Raw genomic sequence first — 22,740 nt, forward strand, 5'->3', positions numbered from 1 at the left:
GCCCCAGTCTTCTTTCTACACCGAGACAATGACGTCAAAACGGCCACAAGCACTTCACTCAAACTGAAAACAACAAAAAAAACAACAAAAAAACAACCAGGCCGTTTTTATTTAAATGTGAAACTCTTTAAATGTGAGGTGTTTGTAAAGCACAGGAAGAGAAGGAAGAAGAAGAGGAAGAAGAAGAAGGAAGAAGAAGAAGCACAGCATGGACTGCTGGGAAATAAAAAGGTGGCGAACAGAAAGAAGCAGATGAGGAAAAATCTGAGAGTGTCGCTACAGAGAAAAGGCTGAAGACGACTTTAACACCTCCTCATGATAGCTGGTCTCAGATCAGTTCAAAGAGATTTTAAATAAAGCAGGAAACAAATTTAGCACGTTAAATATGAAACAGACAAAAATCAAACCCCCTAAAATAAATAGGTTAGTAAGATTAAATGAAAATAAAGCAGACCAAATCATTTTTCATCCATTATTTAGCTGTAAAAATCATGTTTTCTTTTATTTAAATGCAAAAAAAATCTGATAATACTCTCATGTTTTAAGATATGATAAACATCTGGAGACATTTCTGTAGACACATCTATAATATTAATAAAATATAAAATGTAAAAGTTGAATTAAAATTAAAGATTTTAGATTTTCAGTTTTACCATCATGGAAATTAACTTCATTTAAGTCTCATTATTCACAGTAATTTTAAGTTTTGTTGCAATATTTCTACCAAAATGGTCAAACTGGGAGAAAATGATGATTTCACTGCATTTGTTCTTATTAAATAATCTAATTAAAGAATCCTGTTTAGCTCAGATTAAACAAAACAAGCCAGTTTCCTTCAAATACTTTAAAACCTGAGGGGAAGAAAGCTGCCAGCGATCAGCTATTAAAGGACTGATCTTTTCTACCAATATCAAACTAAAGCTTAATAACTGTCATAAGGTTTGTTTTTACATTTAAATCACTTAAAATGTGTCTGCTTTTTTTCAGTACTCATATTGATATAAAACACAACAGAGCTCTTATAAATGCAACATAAAGATACCTGATAGAGAAATTATTACTTTACAAGTCATATTCATGCTGTATAATTTAGAATACTTAACAAACCATCGACCTCGGGTTTAGTTCTGTGATTGGTTCTTACCATGTGAGGAAGCTGGATGTTGGCTAAGCTGTTGATGAGCGACTGGCTGAGGTTGGCCAGCTCGTGCAGCAGGGAGTCGTTCTGCTGCTCGATCACCTTGTTCTCCTCCTCGATGGACTTCAGGTTGGTCTCCATGGTGGTGATCTAACAGAAAATACATCGTCAGCATGTTAGATTGAGGTTTTTCTCGCTGTAATCGTTCCTCCTTTTCATTCTGCCTATTAAAAGATTAAAAGATCCTTCAAATGTGCTTTCACTGTAAGTAATGAGGGACAAAAACCCACAATATTGATTTGTTTTGGACTGTCGGACAACTTAACACAGCTGGAGACCTTTGACTCTGGGAGATTTTAATTAACATTTTCACTATTTTCTGACATTTTATAGACCAAACAAGTTATTAATTTAAAATGAAAATAAATGACAGATACATCAGTAATGAAAATATTCATGAGTTGCACCAATATTTGGATTTACAGCAAACAAACAACAAAAGCAACAAATTCAATAGGAGCAGAAACTTACTAAATATGATAGAATATATTAAATACTGTGTAATGTTCATAGACTGTATATAAGAAATGGACATAACATCCGTGACGTCACCCATTGGTTTGTGGACTGCTGCTCGGAAGCCAATAGTTTCGGATCTGAGCAGCATTTTGAAAATTTGAGGTGCATGCCGGGAAAAATAAAAACACGGATTCTACTTATATGGGCATCAGGAGGAGCATGAGGCGCCCTCCTGAACCTGTGAACCAATCAACCTGTCAATCACGACGTAGCCACGCCCTAATGCATACCCTGCTTTATCGTCAAATATAAAATCAGGGAAGCCGAAATGTCCCAAATGAACATCATACTGCATTGAAGAAGGCTTTAAACTAGCAATTGAGACCATAAACACATTTTGAAAACGTTTACTGAGGTTAGAAATCAAGTGAGAAGTTGGTGAATTCTCCATTGACTTGTATAGAGACGGTCGCCCCCTGGTGGCCTTTTGATAGAATGCAGTTTTAAATTACTTCCGCCTTGGCCTCATTTCAGAGGACCGGAACTCCCCGCCTGGTAATGTTGTAGTTTGCTGCTTTTTTTCAATGTCAGAACTATACATTTTGCTCTTTTTGTGTCGTATTTTATTTTAGAGAAAGCACTTTGTAATGTTGTTTTGAAAAGTGCTACATAATTAAAGTTATTAGTATAATCACTGTTATAAATATACTAAATTAAATCGAGCTGATCTTCTGCAAATCTTACATCTGACAGGAAAATGGCAAATTTCTCACAGGTCTGTCATTCTAAAGAAGTGTTTTAATGTTTACTGTGAACTCACTTTTTGAACAATTTTGTTAATCTCCTGTACATAAACACTTAGTACTGGGAATAATCTGTTAATTAATGATATCTTTTGTTTGTCTTATGCATCACACAGTAAACACTCAGAAGCCGTCTCACTTGTGTCCTCAGTTTAATCATGTCTGACTCCACTTGGGTGTTGGACTCGTTCAGATCTTTGATTTCTTCATCCAGCTGTTTGATTTCTTCATCGTTTTCGATGCCTGAAACCAAAAAAAAATGTTTCACAAAACTTTTTGTTTTCTTGCACAAATAAGTTCAGTTCAACATTTAATTTAATCGTAACTTTAAATATGTAAAGCTGATTATTTTTGGAAAACACAAGGCGTTAAAGTAAAGTTTATTTTTCTCTAACCTTTGCTCGCTCTTTGCTTGATTGTCAGCATCTCCACACCGCTCATCCGGGCCTTCTTCATGGCCGAGGTGGCTCGAGGACAACCGGAGAGACTGAAATAAAACACACACGAAGGCTGACTGTGATGGATTATCATAAATGGCCCTTTCACAACTACTGTTTCTGTCTTTTATTCTTTGAAACAAACTGTGTGGAGCTAAAAAAAGAAGCCCTGTAAACATTTCTGTGCTGAAAAGAAGAGCGTACCTCCGGTGGGTCAGGAAGCTCCCGCTCACGTGTCCCGAGCCGTCGCAGCCGGGGGTCGGGCAGGTCATGCCGTCCGTCTTGCCCGATTTCCAGACAAACTGTGAACCGTTGACGTAGCTGTCCTTCTGCCTCTTGGCCGCCAGGGGGCAGCCTGACGCGCTGCGATGGGAGGCGTACTTCCCCGTCACATGACCCTGTCCGTCACAGCCGGGGACCGGACACCTGAGAGGACGAACAGATTTCACTTAGTCTGCTTTTACTGGTAAAGGACAAGTTCACAATTTTTCAGGCTTGTGTTAAAACAGCAGTCAGGTGTCCATATGAACAGTGAAAGATGTTTTCCGCTCTGTAATCATTCCTCCTGTTCATACCATAGACTGTATATAAGAAATGGACGTAACATCTGTGACGTCACCCATTGGTTTGTGGACTGCTGCTCGGAAGCCAATAGTATCGGATCTGAGCAGCGCCATCCTGAACCTGTGAACCAATCAACCTGTCAATCACGACGTAGCCACGCCCTAATGCATACCCTGCTTTATCGTCAAATATAAAATCAGGGAGGCCAAAATTTCACAAATGAACATCATACTGCATTGAAGAAGGCTTTAAACTAGCGATTGAGACCATAAACATATTTTGAAAACGTTTACTGAGGTTAGAAATCAAGTGAGAAGTTGGTGAATTCTCCATTGACTTGTATAGAGACGGAAGTCCTTTTGACACCAAAACGGTCGCCCCCTGGTGGCCTTTTGATAGAATGCAGTTTTAAGTTACTTCCGCGTTGGCCTCATTTCAGAGGACCGGAACTCCCCGCCTGGTCAAGACTGACTATTAAAACCTTCAAATGTACTTTCAATGTAAAGTGATGCAGGACAAAATCCACAGTGTTTCCACACAGTCATTTAAAGTAGATGATCAGCTTCTATTGAGCTTTAGCAGTCTGAGTTAGTCATATCAAGTGTCATATCAATTTACTGTCTTTTTTAGCTTTTTCATGTCCTCCACCTGTTTGTTTAGCTCCCTCAAGAATGTATTAAACTGTGCTGAAATAATGTTGGTTCATTGAAAAAGTCAAGAGGACTGTGAATATGAAACCCTCTAACTCAACAATGAGTCCCAAAATGCATTCCCGCAAGAAATCAGTAAAATCACAAAGCTTCAAATTCTGGATTTTAAATTAAATTCATCCCTGCAGAGCTCTATAATCTGTTTTTTTAATTAAAAGAACCTCATCCCACAGTTACATAAATTAAGACAAATAACATAACAGCTCAGATAACTAAACAACACAAAGCCTGATTAAAACATATAAGCTACGAGGTTTCAACGATAGCAGCTTCCATAGAAACCACCTTAGCAACAATAGAAAGACCCGAATAATAACTGAAAAACTAGATATCACATATTCCCTTAGCAAAGATTATGGAAATAATTTGCACATTTCTCACTAGAAAATGTTGTAAAAATTACTTTTAATACCAAAACTATATAATATTGCATTTTCAACTGAGATTAAAAGAATGTCAACTATTTATTTTGGTTTTCAGAGACAGAAACATGACAGTAGATGCCTGATAACAGCCTCCTGAACCTATTAGTAGGTTTAATGTGACAGATGTGTGATGATAATACCTAATCAATCGGCTAATATCAGTCAAATCAGGTGCATTTGCGCTGATTAAAATGAGTCTAGCGTTCCCAGCCGAGCTTGGGTTAAACTTAATTATGACTCTTCTGTTAATGATTATGTTGGATGAACCAGAGGTGACAGAAACAGCTGGCTGCAGCCCGAACTTTAGATTATTCACAAGGCCGTATCAGCTTAACATTGCGGCTCTGCTTTAGAGAAAATGTCGAACGCTCACTAGAGCTAACCTTTACTGCACCAGGCCTGCTGGGAGCGGGAGGTGAAGGAGGGGAATGACCACACATTCATCCTCTAAAATATTCCTCCCTAAAGTTAGAAAGGTCAGCGAACACGGGCAGCATTTTAAGAGAGAGGAGATGGATGAATGTGTCAGACGGACACTGTAATGTGGCAGATATGAGTCCTTATACACACTAAACAGATATAAAAAATACCTGTTTTGAATAATAAAAAACTTTGTATTTCTTTATAAACTGTGAACTTTTCCTCATAATACTAAAGTTTCTTCTTCGTCTTCTTAAATTTCTTCTTCTTAAAGTTTTCCCTTGTTTTCTTTACACACTCACCTCAGAGCGGTTTAACTTTTGATCTTAACTGGCAATTAATCAATTAGTCAAGTGATAGGAAATTAATCAGCATTATTTTTTATTATCAAATAATAATTTTAGTATTTTTTTTAAAGGAAAAATACCAAACATTTGCTGGTTTCAGCTTCTTAAATTGTACTTTTTTTGTTGTACATGACAGTAAACTGAATATTATTGTGTTTTGGACTGTTGGCTGGACAAAAGAAGGCATTTTAAGTTGCCACCTTTGGCTTATATTTCACTAATTTCTTACATGTGTTAGACAAAATGATTACCTGAGAAAACAATCAGCAGATTACTCGATAATGAAAGTAATTGTTAGTTGCAGCCCTAAAGATGTCCCGTGCTAATAATGTCAGATTTTATGCACAAATTACGAATCTGAGGTTAATATTTATCCCATTTTTGCCCCAAGCTCTGAATCAAAGTTATAAATTATCTACATAAACGTACTTGATTGGCTCCTGGTCGTCTTTTTCTTCTTTGCTGTGGAGGATTTTGATGCCGCTCTTCTTGGCTCGTGGACAACCAGACAGACTACAGTACAAAAAAAAATACAACATGTTATAAAGAATATGTGTTAAATCCTGTGAGTGTTTGCTGGCAGCTGTAAAGTCTGAGGTGCAGTTAGTGTTTACCTCCTGTGGGAGGCGTAGTTTCCTGTGATGTGTCCTGATCCGTCACAGCCGGGAGTCGGACACCTGAGGAACAAACAGTCAATTATTCATTTTAAACAGTGGAGTTCAAAACCTCGTAACTGTGTCACATCATTAAGTTACAGAGACGAAACATCATGATGGATTACCTCTCTGCAGCAACTTTTAAGTCTGTAAGATCTTGAATTGGGACGTTTTGTACGGCGGTCCCTGCATTAACCCTCCTGTTGTCCCTCCGGGTCAAATTGACCCCATCTCTTTTGACTGTTCTTTCTTTCCTTCTTTCCTCCCTCTTTCTTTAATTTTTCCTTCGATCTTCCCCTCCTTCCATACTTCTTTCCTCACTTCCTTCCTTCCTTCCTTCCTCCTTCCCTTCCTTCTCCCCTTCCTTCCTTCCTTCCTTCCTCTTTTCCTCCCTCCCTCCCTCCCTCCTTACTCCTTCCTTCCTTCCTCTTTTGCTCCCTCCCTCCCTCCTTGCTTTCCTTCCTTCCTTCCTCCTTTCTTTACTCCCTCCCTCCTTTCCTTCCTCCCTCCCTCCTTACTCCTTTCCTTTCTTCCTTCCTTCCTTCCTTCCTTCCTCCCTCCCTCCTTACTCCTTTCCTTCCTTCTTCCTTCCTTCCTTCCTTCCTTCCTCCTTTCCTTCCTTCCTTCCTTCCTGTTCCTTGTTCCTGGTTGGAGATACAATTTTAGCAAGTAGTGCAATAATTTGTCAACTTTTCTGAATTTAATTTAAATTGAGTTTCATTATAAACAAGAGGAAAACAACAGTATAAAGAATACGACTCTTTTTGTTTGTCCCAGTCTTTACTTGGACCTCATTTAAAGATTTTTTATTTTCTTTCTTTTGTTATTTTCTACATTGAAGAACAAAACTGAGGCATCATAACTGTGAAATTAATATAATCTAACTATGAATAATATAGTTAACCAAAATCATACTTTACAGTCCTCAAAGTACGCACACTATTGGCTATTTATTAAAAAATGCATGAGTCAATTAACAGGTGTGCTGAATGTTAATTGATGGTATTTCTCGCCTTATAATTCATTGGAGACCAGTTGTGTTGTATCGAGGTAAACAGTAGCTACTTCGAGGAAATCTAAAATTTTTGATTCTATTTTTGTTGTTGTTGTTGTTTGCCAAATAAATCATGTTGTGTTATTTCACAAATGTTTGTAGACTCACTTGAGTTCTTGCGAGTTGGCCGCCATCATCCCACGCATGTTCTTGTCAGCCAGCTGGCAGCTCGACAACCTGCAGCAGGTAAAACAGACACAATGCTGAGTCTCATATTCACCATTTACACACTAAAAAACAGCATTGTATTTAATGTATTTTATGTATTTATGTATGGCATGGTCTTCTGTCTTAATGACCACAGAAGGGTAAGTTTATATGGAAGTGAATTAAACTCCAGCTGGCTTTTATGAAGCACTTTAACGACCTGGATGCACAGCAGACTGTTCTGTCACAGAGTCGTGTTAATCAGCCGTTCTTACGTGATGAGCTCCTTCTTGCTCTCCTTGCAGGGCGGGTATTTGTGGTGTTTGGGGCTGGGCATGGTCACCTCGGCCGGGTAGCGCTGCTCGTCCAGCAGCTCCTGGAACGGGTCCATCTCGTCGCTCTGGTGCAGGGACGAGAAATAAGCAGACTACAACCTGTCACTACAAGTTCAACACCAGATTCCCATTTGAGATACACAGCCGGTAACTCAGATTCATCCACGTGTGCAGAAAATATCCATCTTGACGAGTTATTAACACCTTTTTTTGAGATGCAAGATTGAATATGAGCCTAAATTTACACAGTTGAATATAAAAGCTAAAGTAGTTTGTAATGGTATCCTCATTAGGTCGACTGATGAACATGCTGTATTGTGATAATTAAAGCCATGTGACATTTAAAAACAAGTGTGAACTCGTCGAGAAACAATAGAATATATTAACAAAACAAAAAACACACAGGAAGTATCTCTCTCTCTTTACTGTTCAGACTTCAGCTGAAGTTTAAACACTGCAAAAAAATGTATTTTAGCAGCTTTTCTGATGATCGACATGATTAAAACTATACAGCAGTACTATGTGGAGAGTCCACGGCTCATTGAAATAGTGCTGATGAGACTTCTGCAGCTCTTCTCACTGTTTATTTATTCTTATTTTTAACATTAACATATATTGAAGAGAACAGAAACAGTCCTTAACTTAAGTCTCATGTGGAAAACAAAGGAAAATGAATACATACCCAAACAGAACAAAACAGAACAGAACTACTATTAAAACAACTAAAACTACTACTAATAATAATTATAATAATAATAATGATTATTATTTTTATTATGATTATTCTTAGGAGTAGTAGTAGTAGTATTCATATTATTAATATTAGATGAAGAAGACGAAGAAACATTAAAACCATTGTCAGACTCATGTTAATAGACTCGAGTATGCAGCATTTACTCTGTGACTCAAGTATATTATCATTCAGACAACACCAATATTACTCTTTATTATACATTTTTTACTATATTTTTTACTACTATTGTTTGTTTTGCTTGTGTATTTACTTATTTATTGTTTTTTTTATTGTTTTTATTGATGCTTTTTCTATTTTTTCTATCCACTTTTTTCCTAAATTTCCCCATCGTGGGACTAATAAAGGAATATCTTATCTTATCCTCCTGCATCCTCATATGGGGACATTACATTTTGGGTTTACTGGACCTTATACTTAATTCTGCTGAATTTAGAGCAGGCGGGGTGTTCCGGTCCTCTGAAATGAGGCCAACGCGGAAATAACTTAAAACTGCATTCTATCAAAAGGCCACCAGGGGGCGACCGTTTTGGTGTCAAAAGGACTTCCGTCTCTATACAAGTCAATGGAGAATTCACCAACTTCTCACTTGATTTCTAACCTCAGTAAACGTTTTCAAAATGTGTTTATGGTCTCAATCGCTAGTTTAAAGCCTTCTTCAATGCAGTATGATGTTCATTTGTGAAATGTTGGCCTCCCTGATTTTATATGTGACGATAAAGCAGGGTATGCATTAGGGCGTGGCTACGTCGTGATTGACAGGTTGATTGGTTCACAGGTTCAGGAGGGCGCTTCTTGCTCCTCCTGATGCCCATATAAGTACAATCCGTGTTTTTTTTTTACCCGGCATGCACCGGAAATTTTCAAGATGGCGCTGCTCAGATCCGAAACTATTCGCTTCCGAGCAGCAGTCCACAAACCAATGGGTGACGTCAAGGATGTTACGTCCATTTTATATACAGTCTATGATTTAGACCTGTTGTCCTCGTTCGTACACAACTTTTTTGTGCCACCTAGTGGTAACAAAAGCACATTACAGTGTAAAAATCAGGGCAAAAACGAGAAGGCGGGCATCTTGGCCGAGTGAATCAACAGCCGATCCTCGGACAAAAGTGGACCAGGTACAAAGCCGTATCAAATGTTATGGTTGAAACCTGAAACCTGTATATTTATGCTTAATAACATTTGTAGTTTGATTGACATTGGGACGTTATAATTGTTTGTATAAATGTAAGGAAATAAATGGTTTTATACACTTTTTGTAATCATCAGTTCCTACTAATCCCAAATATCTAGGATAAATTAAAAATGCATACCAAACAAAAGGGTCTCAGGAGGTTATATTAGTGTCAAATATAAAGAAAAGATGAATGCTAAATACATCTGTGGTTCAAAATGTGGTACAGATACTACAGTAATTAAAAAGGAATATGAGCAGTATGTGAGTCTGTGAAAGCAGCTGCTGTAGCGGACGCAGAGCAGTCGTAGAAAATGGAAAGTAAACTCCAAGAAGACGCTTCATTTATTCAGAAGAAGTGAAATAAATGCTGAATGAAGCTTTCTGTTTTGCTTAATGGTAAAACATTTATAATAAAAGTCTTAACGTTGAAAGATTAACAACATTCCCAACCTTCACTTCTCCAATCTGCAGCTAAATTCATGATTTCCAATATGAAATTTCTTCTTATAGCATCAATAAATCAGGTGAAGGTGAGGTGACTCTGTTTCCTCCTGCTTCCAGTGGCTCTCTGCTATATATTGTTGGATTATCGTCCCACAGAATAAAGCTTCAGGGCTCCAGTTCAAACTCTTTTTCTGCACCAGTTGGACTGTGTGAACAAAAAGCCTTTGTGGCTGAGAGGCGCTGCAGTCTGCTCTGCAGTCCACACATCACACCTCCTCAGACGGGAGCAGAAATCGTTCAGGACTGTCTGGAGTACAAAAAAAAAAAAATCCCATCAGCTCCAGAGCGAGCTCCGAGCTCCGAGTTGAGGCCTTCCTCTGCAATGTCGTGCTTCATTAACAAACGCAATTCCTCCCCTGATTAAAACCTTTCACTCCAGCGCTCTAAATCCAACGCGGGGCGAATGTAGTAATTTGCTGCATGGATTGCTCTGTGTGATATCAGATCTATGAGGATTTAAAAGTGTGCGAGATCATCTATCATGTTTTACTTATGTATTAAGGATGTAATTCAACGTTTTAATGCGTCGTGCTGCTGGAGCTCCTGAAGCATTCACACACACAGAGAGAGAGAGAGAGAGAGAGAGAGAGAGAGAGAGAGAGAGAGAGAGAGAGAGAGAGAGAGAGAGAGTCTGAGAGGATGCAGTGCTGCTTGTGTCCACACGGGGGCGCAATCAGCCTGCTGGAGAAACTGCTGCAGCTGGTTTGAATCCATCATCTAAAAATAGTTATTTCTTAAGGTGGAATTGAGGATTTTTAAGTGAAAGATGGAGCCAAAAAACTTGTGAATTAAAGCTTTTTTCATTGAGTTTCTTTTGCTCTTAAATGTGTTACGAAGGCTCCAGCGGTCTCTTAAAACAAACTGGCTCTCAACTTTTACGCCGTTGTCTATAAAATTAAATATTCATGACTTAATGGGCAATAATGAAAGTTAATGTTCAGAAAAACAACATCCTCAGGTATTAATTAGTTTCGTTCAAATCTGCATCATCAGGACTGAATGGGAAGTCGTTGGAGATCAGATTTGATTGACAGCGCTGATAAAAAAAAAAATCTGCTTATTTTTCTATTTGAACCCCATCCACTTCAAATAAAGAGATAAATACATATATCTCTCAATAGTTTTTTTAGGGTCTTCAAGACATAATTTGGTCATGATGAGCAGCTGAAATGATGCGTATACAACACAATATTTGATGGGATGTTGCATCAGATTTCTTATAGAAGCTAAATTCACCTTATTATATTATGTATGTGATGTAGCTCCACTAGCAGCAGCTCTCATGTGAAATTATTCCAACTTTTAGGCGGATTATTTTAGGTTCCTGCAGGATTTCGGGGTCTTTAAGTTGCTTAAGAGTAAAATCTGCATGTGTGGTCGTGATGAATAGCTGAAATGATAAATATATACACTTAATAATATTGGATAAGATGTTGCACAAATTCTCTTAAACAGGAAGAATAAAGCTCATTTATTTTATTTCTCTTATGTTTCTAAACATTTTTATTGTTTCTCTCCTTAGCTCTTGTTTGGTTTCCTCACCTCTCTTAAGTTAGTTTCTTTGTGTGTGTGTGTGTGTGTGTGTGTGTGTGTGTGTGTGTGTGTGTGTGTGTGTGTGTGTGTGTGTGAGTGTGTGTGTGTGTGTGTGTGTGTGTGTGTGTGTGTGTGTGTGTGTGTGTGTGTGTGTGTGTGTGTGTGTGTGTGTGTGTGTGTGTGTTGGCGTGTACAGTAGTTTAAAAGCACTTTGAGTGGTCAGAAGACTAGAAAGGCTCTACATGAGTGGAGTCCATTTACCATTTAATAAAAGCTCTATAATAAACTATAATGTAGTTGTTGGAGGATATAAGTGTTTATTCATATTCATGAAGAACTATAACTCCTCCTCAGGGCATCTAAAGTGGAGGCTGGTGTATAAACTGCTTATAAATGTGTGTTACTATAATGAATACAGTAAATCACAGTTATAATAACTTCATAGCAGTTATAATGGTTGATAAACACTCTTATATACTGATTATAAGTGATAAACTTAACATATCTAAATGTGTAAATCATTAATATATCATTGTTAATTTCATATATTAATTGCTACTGGAGGTTTTACAGATTTCAGCCAAATAAAATGAACTTTTTCATATTTGTTTATATATAACTTGCACCTGATTGGTCGCTGTAAGTCAGACTTTTTACTCCTAAATTGTCTCCTCTTAAGTATGATTTTAAACTTTTTCTTCTTCTCTACTTTAAATTCCTGCAACTTTAATAATAAATGAATAAATGGACCCTGATCTTATTGGGATTAACGTCATAATTAGCTGATTATATCAAAGTTTTTTTTAATTTCATCAATCATTGCCTCGAAAACAAACTGACCTTTTCTCTTCAGCACTTATTCTGTTTGTTTTTTTTCGTAATTTTTTCTATTGAGTCACTTTAGGAATAAAACCAAAAAACTGTGTGTTAATGTGCAACTTTGGCGAGCGTCGTCACTCTACACAGTTTTCATGCCTTTGTTTGGTGAAGGTGTACAAACACACACACACACACACACACACACACACACACACACGCACACACACACACACACACACACACTCTACACTTTAAATTCCCTTTCATGTGTGTTAAGTGATGCAAAAATTATGCACAGCAGCGAGCAACAGAACGCCCTCGCAATAAAAGTCCACACAACTTTTGTGCAGCGCGCCAGGGGACGAGCTGCCTTTAAAGTGCTTAAAACATCATCTGTGCACACGCCTGTAATATCAACTCTGAGTTGTTTTTTTTCAAATCTCTCAATTTCATGCTTCAAATTATTGTTACTGTGCATGATGAAGGGGACAGGCTACCTAAATGTACCTTAAATTAAAAGGTTGAAGTTACTTAAAGGTAACAGTAAGGGCAGAGTGAGGAGCAGGAGACTGTTTACAGCCTCAGATTTGGTGTAAATTCATTCAGTTATTTCAACGCTTAACGTTTAAAAGCTTTCATGCTCATGTTATATTAATCCTCAGATGAAATTGACCCCGTCTGTTTTGACTGTTTGTTCCTTCCTTCCTTCCTTCCTTCATTCCTTCCTTCCTTCCATCTTTCCTTCCTTCCTTCCTTCTATCCTTCCATCTTTCCTTCCTTCCTTCCATATTTCCTTCCTTCCTTCTTCCTCCCTTCCATCATTCCTTCCTTCCTTCTTCCTCCCGTCCATCATTCATTCATTCATTCCTTCCTTCCTTCCTTCCTTCCTTCCTTCCTTCCTTCCTTCCTTCCTTCCTTCCTTCCTTCCATCCTTCCATCTTTCCTTCCTTCCTTCCTTCTATCCTTCCATCTTTCCTTCCTTCCTTCCATCATTCCTTCCTTCCTTCTTCCTCCCGTCCATCATTCCTTCCTTCCTTCCTTCCTTCCTTCCTTCCTTCCTTCCTTCCTTCCTTCCTTCCTTCCTTCCATCCTTCCATCTTTCCTCCTTCCTTCCTTCCTTCCTTCCTTCCTCCCTTGACTCGAGGACAACAGGAAGGTTAAATTATAAAACTGTAAACTTTAACTTAAGACGTAATTATGTGAACGTAAAAAATTATACTACTAATATTTGGTAGTATTTCAGTTTAAACTTTAAAGTTCATATGCACTACTCCTTAAACATCTGTGTGTGTCGCTGTAAACTGTGTAAAAAAGGAAATTATAACTTTATAATTCTGCAATTAATCTGTTTATTGTAACATCCAAAGTACTATTTCTAAATCTAACTCTAACTAAAATATGCATAATCTGGTTGATTATTAAATATGAACCTAATATTTACTGTAAACTCACATAATTGTATAAACTACTTGCTGATACTTTCACTACATGTTAATATAAATGTAAATGATGTAACATATAGTTTGTAAACCATAAAGCAAGGACCATTAAACATCACAGTAGAAACAAATGCTTATATATCTTGTTTATTTATAAGTCTATTTATGTCATTCTTCCATTAATAAATGATGACTTACTTATTTTATTATTCTCATTTGACTTAAAAAAATGATTCACACACACAAATAAATGTCCCGTGTTGCACATTGAGCCAAGACACGCATTGTGTTGTCCCCACACGCATGACGTCATTTAGACACATAAGACCCACGTTTTGTTTTGTTCCTGGATCAACGTTACGATCGACCAATCACAGCGCTATGACATCATCGTGTGCTGCTCCTGTGCTTGTTAAATCACGTTGTGCTGAATAAAAGGAAACATGTTCATAGCAGATCTTTGTGTGAGTCACGACGGTGAATAAGTCAGTATTAAAGGATCAAATCTGGTGTATTTTTATAATGTTTGCATATTTGTTTTGTTATTGTCAGCATGGACTATTAAAGGAGCAAATGTTAGTTTGGTTTGGTTCAAAAAGCCACAAAAAATGAGTTCACATCAAGAGTTAAACTACAAAATGCTCCTGTTTGTTTTATTGATGAATCTTGCTGACTAAAGCACAAAACAATAAGGCTACATGAGACCTGCTAACCTCAATCTGGGAAACTTAGCTTAACTCTAAAGAAGCACAACAGCAGCACAGTGATGATGTCAGAAGGTTGTGATTGGTTGATTGGTTGATCGCAATGTTTGTCTAAGAGCACGTCCAACTTGTTTTAATCACATCATGCATCCACACAAGGTTGACTGAAAGTGCTGCTGTTGTTGAAAATGGCGTCAACAAACCATTTCAACTGTTCAACTGTCAACTATTTCCACGTGTGAAATATAAATCTGTTCTGTTCAAATGGGCAAAAGTTGTGGAATTATAACAGTAGAGAAATTCACACATTAAACTTTAATTTCTAGTACAGGGGGGTCAAACATGAGGCCTGTGGGCCAGAACCGGCCCGCTGAGGGGTTCAATCCGGCCTGCTTTCCTTCTTGTGTTCTTTTCCTTCCTTCCCTCCATCTGCCCTTCCTTCCTTCCTTCTTTCCTTCCTTCCCTCGATTTGTCCTTCCTCCCTTTCTTCCTTCATTCCTACAATCTTTCCTTCCTTCCCTCCCTCCATCTGTCCTTCCTTCCTACCATCTTTCCTTCCTTCCTTCCTTCCTTCCTTCCTTCCTTCCTTCCTTCCTTCATACCATCTTTCCTTCCTTCCTTCCTTCCATCTGTCCTTCCTTCCTTCCTTCATTTCATCTTTCCTTCCTTCCTTCCTTCCTTCCTTCTTTCCTTCCTACCATCTTTGCTTCCTTCCTTTCTTCCCTCCATCTGTCCTTCCTTCCTTCGTTCCTTCCCTCCATCTTTCCTTCCTTCCTTCATACCATCTTTCCCTCCATCCTTCCATCCTTCCTTCCTTCCTTCCCTCTTTTTAATGATCCGGCCCACATCAGATCAAATCGTATGTGGCCCTTAAATGAAAGTGACTCTGACCTTCCTGCTCTAGTAGGTTTATTATATGTACATTTATCACCAATCAGTGTTTAAACAGCTCGCTGCAACTCCAGAGTTTAGTTGCCTCAATTTAATCAGACTTCAACCTCAGAGATTAACCAGAAATCGCTCATTTTAGGCACAAAGAAAAACCTTGTTATTTTGTCTTTAAAAGGAAATTTCACCAGTTTATATAAACAGTAAGTTACTCGTCATGAAGCAGCTGAGTCTGTGAGAACAGCTGCATAATGTCCTCTGTGACGCTGATGACATCATGTTGTTGTTGCCTTAGTAAGAAAATGGCATCAACACACCATTTCTATTCAACCTTTTTGTGTGAGTGAAAAATAAATATATTATTTTTTTTTTTTAAATCTGAACCTTTGAGCTGTTTGTGTTCCTTCTAAACTCTCTACATTGTTAAATCCGGTTTGTTTTGTGGTTTTAAAGTGACGTAGACCTTCCAGTTACCTCTTTGTGGTCCTGCTCGTCCCCCAGCCGTTTGATCTTGGTGTAGTCGACGGGCAGATCCCAGCAGTCGGCTTCGCTCAGCTGGTAGCAGCGGCTGCTGAGCAGAGCCTGCCGCTGGGGCGACATCGGCTGCAGGGGGGTCAACACCGTCCCGCTGCCCTCCGGACCGCCGGGCTGACCGGACACCTCCACCGCACCTCTGTCGTCCATCTCGCCTACCGGACTCTGATGCATCAAAGGAATCGAATGGTCCTTATTATTAATATAGCAGCTTTCATGCAAGTTAATGTAGTTCAAAGTGCTTCACACTCCACTTTACAGTAAAGAATACAATAAGAATTACTCGGCTGGTGCATAAATGCTCAGTAGTGTTTCCCGATCGGCCCACAGACTTTACACTGTGATGATGTCACAAATTTAAAATAACTTTTCAAAACGATTTAAAAATATAAAACATCCATGGATCCAAAATTCATAACATAAAGAGTCATAATTGAGCTTGTCTGCAGTTTGAAGTGTCCTGTCAGCAGTTTTAGGGATGTCTCTTTTATAATAGTGGTCTATGGGGAAATGCTGTTTGAGCTGCAATACCGCATATGACCACTGGGGGAAATCAGCTGATGGGCTGAGCAGATCCTATAATACATCCATGTTCAAGCTCCAAAACCACTGAGTCCTACAATTCCCATAATGCAACTCTTTAGCATTGTTCATTAGACCCTCTCAGCCTGATAAATGAGTTCAGTCCAAACTCATCCAACACAACCTTCATTACATCATTAGGATCATTTTCTTATACTTAAATAATAACTAAAAATCATACAACTATAAAACCATTAAAAATTATTGTTTATTTTATTTGTGAATGGTATTTTTAATGTAAAACAAATATCTGCTGATAAATCATCCCCAGATTTTCTAAAAATGCTTAAATATTCAAATCAGCATCTGCCTCAAAAATCAGTCAGGCTTTAATTTAAAAGTCTGATTTGAACCTTACAGGCGTATAATTTTAGTTAAACTGCTTCCAGATTCAGATGAACTACCTGCATTAAAGCACCTTTTAAAGTCAACTTTAATTTTTATTACAAATTAGGTTTTATTTGCTTAATTTTTACAGTTAAAGTTTGTCCAGATTCTCTACGAAACATTTTATTTAAAAGGTAAAACTGAAAGTAATTGCTCCTTAAATGTCAATAATAATCTAACAATGTGCTAAAAACCTTTATGCATGCACAAATATGATAAATTAAAGTTAAAGCAAAGATATGTAAACTGTGACTGGACAGTTTGGAAATCTCTATATCTGTCCTTTAAAACTTTTCATTTTTATCTTTATCTTTATACATATATCAAAATACCCTTCTGATATTAATTTTTTATTTTACCCCTTCCTATATTGTGTGTGAACCTGGTCTACATGCTACCTGTGTCAGCAGGTCCTGGGGTTTCCCTCCCAGAGCGTGCGGGAGCTCCCTGCACCTCGTCGACAGGTTGAGGATGGCCGTGGCCGCCATGTGAGCCGCCTCCATGTCGTGGGTGTAGTCGAAGCTGCTCTTACTGCAGGTGCTGCTGGCGCTGCTTCCTCCACCGCCCCCTCCACCTTCCCCTCCTCCTCCTCCGCCTCCTCCCCCTCCACAGCTCAGGCTGCTGCTGCTGCTGGGAGCGTAGCTGCTGGTCGTGCTGCTGGCCGGACTCTTACAGTAGCGCTTAGCTGCGGGGATGCAAACACAAGTGATGCTAGATTGATGCTGGCGTGCAGCCACACTGTGCAGCAGATGGATCGTTACAGAGGAGCTCGGATTTCAAAGAGAAGTTCTGTTTTGCATTTTTTTTTATATATGCAAAAAAAATTGACAATGATGTGGAGAGAGAGAGAGAGAGAGCGAGAGAGAGAGAGAGAGAGAGAGAGAGAGAGAGAGAGAGAGAGGGGAGAGAGAGAGAGGTGGAGGGAAATAACACAAAACAATAAGGCTGGTGATTTTTTCTTTACTGCCAACAAATCCAATGAAAGACCAAACCAACAATGCTCTTACTAAAAAAAGAAGATATATTCAAAAATCACATCAATGCAGCCAATTGCACAGTGTTTGTTCATTACACACCCATTAAACACACACACTGTTGGTAATTTGGACTCAATCCCACATTCACCATCCTCCCAATCTGACTCCAGACATCTGAATTTCTTCCCACATCTCAGCTCTTCTCACATGTCTGATTTTGTGCCCGTTCACACCAGTTTCTCCCAAAATGGAAAAAACAACCAAAGTCGACGGAGCAGCACAGGAATACGTACCTCACATGAGCCGTGTCGTCCTAAATTATAGTTTTGGATCATTTTAATGACAGAATTCTGTATTTGTAGTTTTTTTTTTTTCTTCCTGCTTTTCTCAAAAAGATGATGTCACATATTCTGTGCACCAATCAGGATTTAGCAGCATTTAAAGCAACAGTATGACTGACAGTCGAATCTGACCCTCACAGTCATGATAAAGCAAATAAGCTGAGTTTGTGAATCTTAAACTCTTAATAAATAATATCTTTAACTTTAATTGATGCTTACGTAGTCATTAATATTTAGTGTTAAACAGGAAGACGTGGTATTTAGTTTCCTTTAAAAGCTTCTAGCAAATTCTAATGGAGACTGGAGAGATACATCAGAAACAAATATCAATAATAATAAGTTGAAAAGAGAGATTACCAGGCTAATGATGATATTATTCAGTAATGCTAATGTCCACTGGTGCACCAAATTGTGTATTGATCCGCAGCTGAAAATAGTCCCCAGCGACAAACTGCACAATTGACTTCAGTTTGATTAACAGCTGCTAAAAACTACATTGTCCTGCTGCCCTGCCAGACCCTTTAAAAACAACTATACTGTATATTACAAATACATTTATGAATATTTAGGAGCTAAAAGGCTTGAAGCTGAGTGGCACAGACAAGGTAGTGAAGTGAGAGAAGTCTTGAAAATACAGAAAAACAGCAGATTTATTCTTTAAAAACAGAAAGAGGTGGAAAAAGAGAAGCAGCTGTAGGGACAAAGAAAGAAAAAAAAGAAGGGGAGAAAAGGCGTGGAGATTGAATGTATGGCGGTGTGACGGTGAAGCAGAGCGCGGGAGGTCTGCAGGCTGGAGTGATGCAGATGGAGGGGAGAATGGTAAAGAGTGAGAGAGAGAGGGAGAGAGAGAGAGAGAGAGAGAGAGAGAGAGAGAGAGAGAGAGAGAGAGAGAGAGAGAGAGTGAGTCGTGACGGAGGGGAGCGAGCGCAGACACCTCGTCTAAAAAACCTCTCTCCTGCCTGCGCCTCACTAATGGCTCCCAGCCAAAGAAACAGGGCTCGCCTCCATTATCTCTCTCCCTGTTTCACCATTCCTCCATCTGCACCTCCTCCCTCCTTCCCCCAATCCCTCCCTCCCTCCCTCCCTCCCTCCCTCTCTCCATCCTCCGTGCTCAGAGCAGGCAAGGCTCTTAGCTTGGCATTTCCATAACTCTGCTCTGCTTCCACTCCAGCCATGTGGAGGAGAGGCAGACAACACCGGCGTTTTTTCAGCGCTGTGACAAAGAGAATACACTGAGCACTGAGCATGTGTGTGTGTCTAAGTGTGTGCATGTGTGTGTGTATGTGTGTGTGTGTGTGCATGTGGGTTATCATTGCTTTTATCCCTGCAAGTACAAAATGTTCTCCCCAGATTAAGAATAAGAAAAACCTGACTAGAAATTCCCTCAAACTGGGATCATTGTGCAGGTTTTTATTCCTTTTCACCAAAACAAAGAACTGGCAGTGAATTCACGTACAAGAAAAATCATGAATTCAATCAAATATTTAATTTTTTTCTCCATGTTTGCCACAGGTGGAGATTTTAAAAAAAAGAAATGGGTTAAAGACTGAGCGCAACACTTTTTCCCCCTCCCGTTAAATGATGACATGTCTGCTTCTTCTTTTCTTTTTTTTGTTACACTTTTTCTCACTTGTTAAAATTCCGCTATTGTACCAGAGAAGCAGCATCTGTGTGTTTCTGCCACCTGCTGTGACATATTTCTTTCCCCCAGGAGGCCAAAAAGAAAGAAAGAAAGAAAAGGGGGAAAAAAAGGGAAAATAATAAAATGAAAAATAATAATGACATAAACAATCTGTTCATGTAGGTATGAAGCAGCAACGAGGAGCCATTCATTCATAAAGTTTAAAGCTGCATTTATTGAGTAACTGTATAATAATTGGATCATATTAGTGTCCAGTTGATGAATTTGGGTCCAATATTAACTCTCTTTTAGCTCTAGTTTGGTCTCCAACAACTCCTGAGACAAGCTTGTGTACTTATTAATATTTATTGTTCTTTATTCTTTCTATTGATGCTCTTTTTATTTTACTATCCACTCACTGCTGCAATAATGTAAATTTCCCCATTGTGGGACTAATAAAGGAATATCTTATCTTATCTTAAATATCTGCCTCTTTAGCTGCTCGATGTTCCACTTTCTTCACCAGCTAGTCTCTAACTTTGTCTGCCTGCTGTTTGGTTTGTTGGAGCATATTTGTAGAAAACAGCTGAAAACGAGGTTGATGAGAACACTGAGACATTAAATGTGCCATAAAACCAAAACTATGGGCTAAAAGAAGCTTAATAAACTCTGTAAAGCTGCAGAGTTGCTGATAATTTGTCCGTATTGAGAACAACAGTCATTTGATTCATTGTTATTATAAAAGTATTGATTACAGCAAGGCTTCTACTAATGATTATTTTCACTATTGTTTAATCTGTTGGTTCATTTCTCAATTATTTGAGTGTTTTTTTGTCTTTAAAATGTCAGAAAATGGCGAAAAAGCTTAAGATGCAACATCAAATCTCTTGTTTTGACTTGAAAACCTAAAGATATTCAGTTTGTTATCATATAAACGAGAAAATATTCACATTTTAAAAGCTGGAATCAAACGATTTTTGCATTTTTTCTTTTTTAGTAAATGACTGTAATGATGAATCGATTATAAAAATATATGCAGATTAATTTTCTGTTTCTGACTAATCATTACAGCTCTTGATTAGATAAGAGCAGCTTTCTCCAACGTGACATGAATGCAACATTTTTATCCTCCTGTTTTTATCTGTCATGTGTTGCCTTGTTTTTTAAATGTGTTATACGAATAAATTCACCTTTCCTAAAGTAGTGATGCAGTGCAGGATTTTCCTCATGAACACTATACAATCAGCTCAAGAACGATGAGTGATGAGTATGTTTGTTTTTCTTACCGTCGTATCCCTTCGGGGAGGTGTCCCGTCCGTGGTGGGTCCTGTTCGTCAGGCCTCTCTTTGCGTAACCGCCGTGCTGGCCGTCGTAGCCGCTGTAGTCGTAGCTGGTCTTGGAGTATTTCTCCAGCTCCTTGGCCAGGTTGGACCGCGGCGTGCTGGTGGGAACGTTGTTTTTGTAGCCGCACTGTGGGATCTCAAGCTGCTTGACGAAACACATCGGCCTGAAAAGTAACCAGAGGGAAAAGTTTGACTGGGTTTGTGTATCTGGGAGATTTTACTGCACCATTCAGCATCCCTGATATAAGTAACAAAGGTTAATACAATTGAGATGTTTCCCACAGTCAAGATCCAACAATCAGAGGTTTACCTGCATGACAAAAAAAAACACTAACTGACTCAGAAGACCACAAAGTATCGGAGGAGTGAAATGTCCACACACTGCTCATATGACTGCACCATTTGGCATCCCTGTGTTATGTGATAATATGTAAAAGTAATCAAAACTGGGCTCCAAATCAAACATGCACCAGCTGGCATTCATACTCGAGTTGAACATACCTATCCCTGCCTCACATGTGATTAGAATATTTCTACAGCGCAATTTGGCTTCCCATACAATACAAAAAGAGAAGCCTGTGTTCATGTTACTGCACTATTTGGCATCCTTGGCTTAAGAGGCACAAAGAACAATCTATTTCCAAAGCCTTTCTATGTTGTGGAACAATCTGAGACACAAAGCCTGGTTGTTACTCTTACTGCACTATTCAGAATCCCCAGCTCATTATAGTTCATATTATCCGTGGCAGCACTACTGCACCATTTAGCATCCCTGATTTAAGAAACATGGGTAAATATAATCTACAGCTGTTTCCAAAAAACACAATAAACTAGATGAGGCGGGTGCTGTGTTTAAAGTAATGCTTAAATTTCAACTATGCCATTTAGCATCCCTCTTTTAAAAACGGAGGAAGGAAGGAAGGAGGAAGGAAGGAAGGAAGGGCGGAAAGAAGGAAGAAGGGAGGAAGGAAGGAAAGAAGAAAAGAGGAAAGAAGGAAGGAAGGAAGGTAGGGGGAGGAAAGAAAGAGAGAAGGAGGAAGGGAGGAAAGAAGGAACAGTCAAAACAGACGGGGTAAATTTGACCCGGAGGTTAAGTTAACTTCTGGGTTTTTTCTTATCATTATGATGTATTAATCGACGCTGTAGATGTATAGATGTTATTTTATCGGCGGTCACTCAGAGGGGGCGTTACCTGAGAACCCGATCTGACGTCTGATTGGTCTTACTGCCGGGGGTTTCAATGATGTGGCTCTTCTCGTGGACCTTCGCCATCTTCTCTGCAGCGGCGATGGGGCAGCCGGACAGACTGGAAGAAGGTGGGGGGAGGGGAAGGAGGGGAGAAAGTACACAGCCAGGTTACACACTGGACACACACACACACACACACACACACACACACACACACACACACACACACACACACACACACACACACACACAGCATCTGGCCCTGAATGAAGAGTGGATCAGCTGTCAGTAACCACGGTTACCTCACAGAATGAATTATGGATTTACAGTGGCCTATTTTATGATGACTGCATGACTGGTTTACTGAATGATGGTTTAACTGGTTTACTGACTG

General features: G+C 38.9%; 1 protein-coding gene across 1 annotated transcript in view; it reads right to left on the reverse strand.

Moving 5' to 3' along the window:
* Positions 1–22,740, reverse strand: part of myt1la (myelin transcription factor 1-like, a) — a 72,837-nt gene that overhangs the window by 2,551 nt on the left and 47,546 nt on the right. The window contains exons 11-22 of the mRNA XM_062437764.1: positions 22,351–22,464; positions 21,102–21,322; positions 17,275–17,561; positions 15,837–16,072; positions 7,496–7,618; positions 7,182–7,250; positions 5,978–6,040; positions 5,793–5,876; positions 3,102–3,323; positions 2,856–2,947; positions 2,600–2,703; positions 1,145–1,288 (exon numbers count right to left, since the gene is read on the reverse strand). Coding sequence (XP_062293748.1) covers positions 1,145–1,288; positions 2,600–2,703; positions 2,856–2,947; positions 3,102–3,323; positions 5,793–5,876; positions 5,978–6,040; positions 7,182–7,250; positions 7,496–7,618; positions 15,837–16,072; positions 17,275–17,561; positions 21,102–21,322; positions 22,351–22,464 — 1,759 coding nt within the window. The remainder of the gene's footprint in view (positions 1–1,144; positions 1,289–2,599; positions 2,704–2,855; positions 2,948–3,101; positions 3,324–5,792; positions 5,877–5,977; positions 6,041–7,181; positions 7,251–7,495; positions 7,619–15,836; positions 16,073–17,274; positions 17,562–21,101; positions 21,323–22,350; positions 22,465–22,740) is intronic.

The sequence above is a fragment of the Scomber scombrus genome, chromosome 17 (assembly GCF_963691925.1).
Source record: "Scomber scombrus chromosome 17, fScoSco1.1, whole genome shotgun sequence".
NCBI lineage: Eukaryota > Metazoa > Chordata > Actinopteri > Scombriformes > Scombridae > Scomber > Scomber scombrus.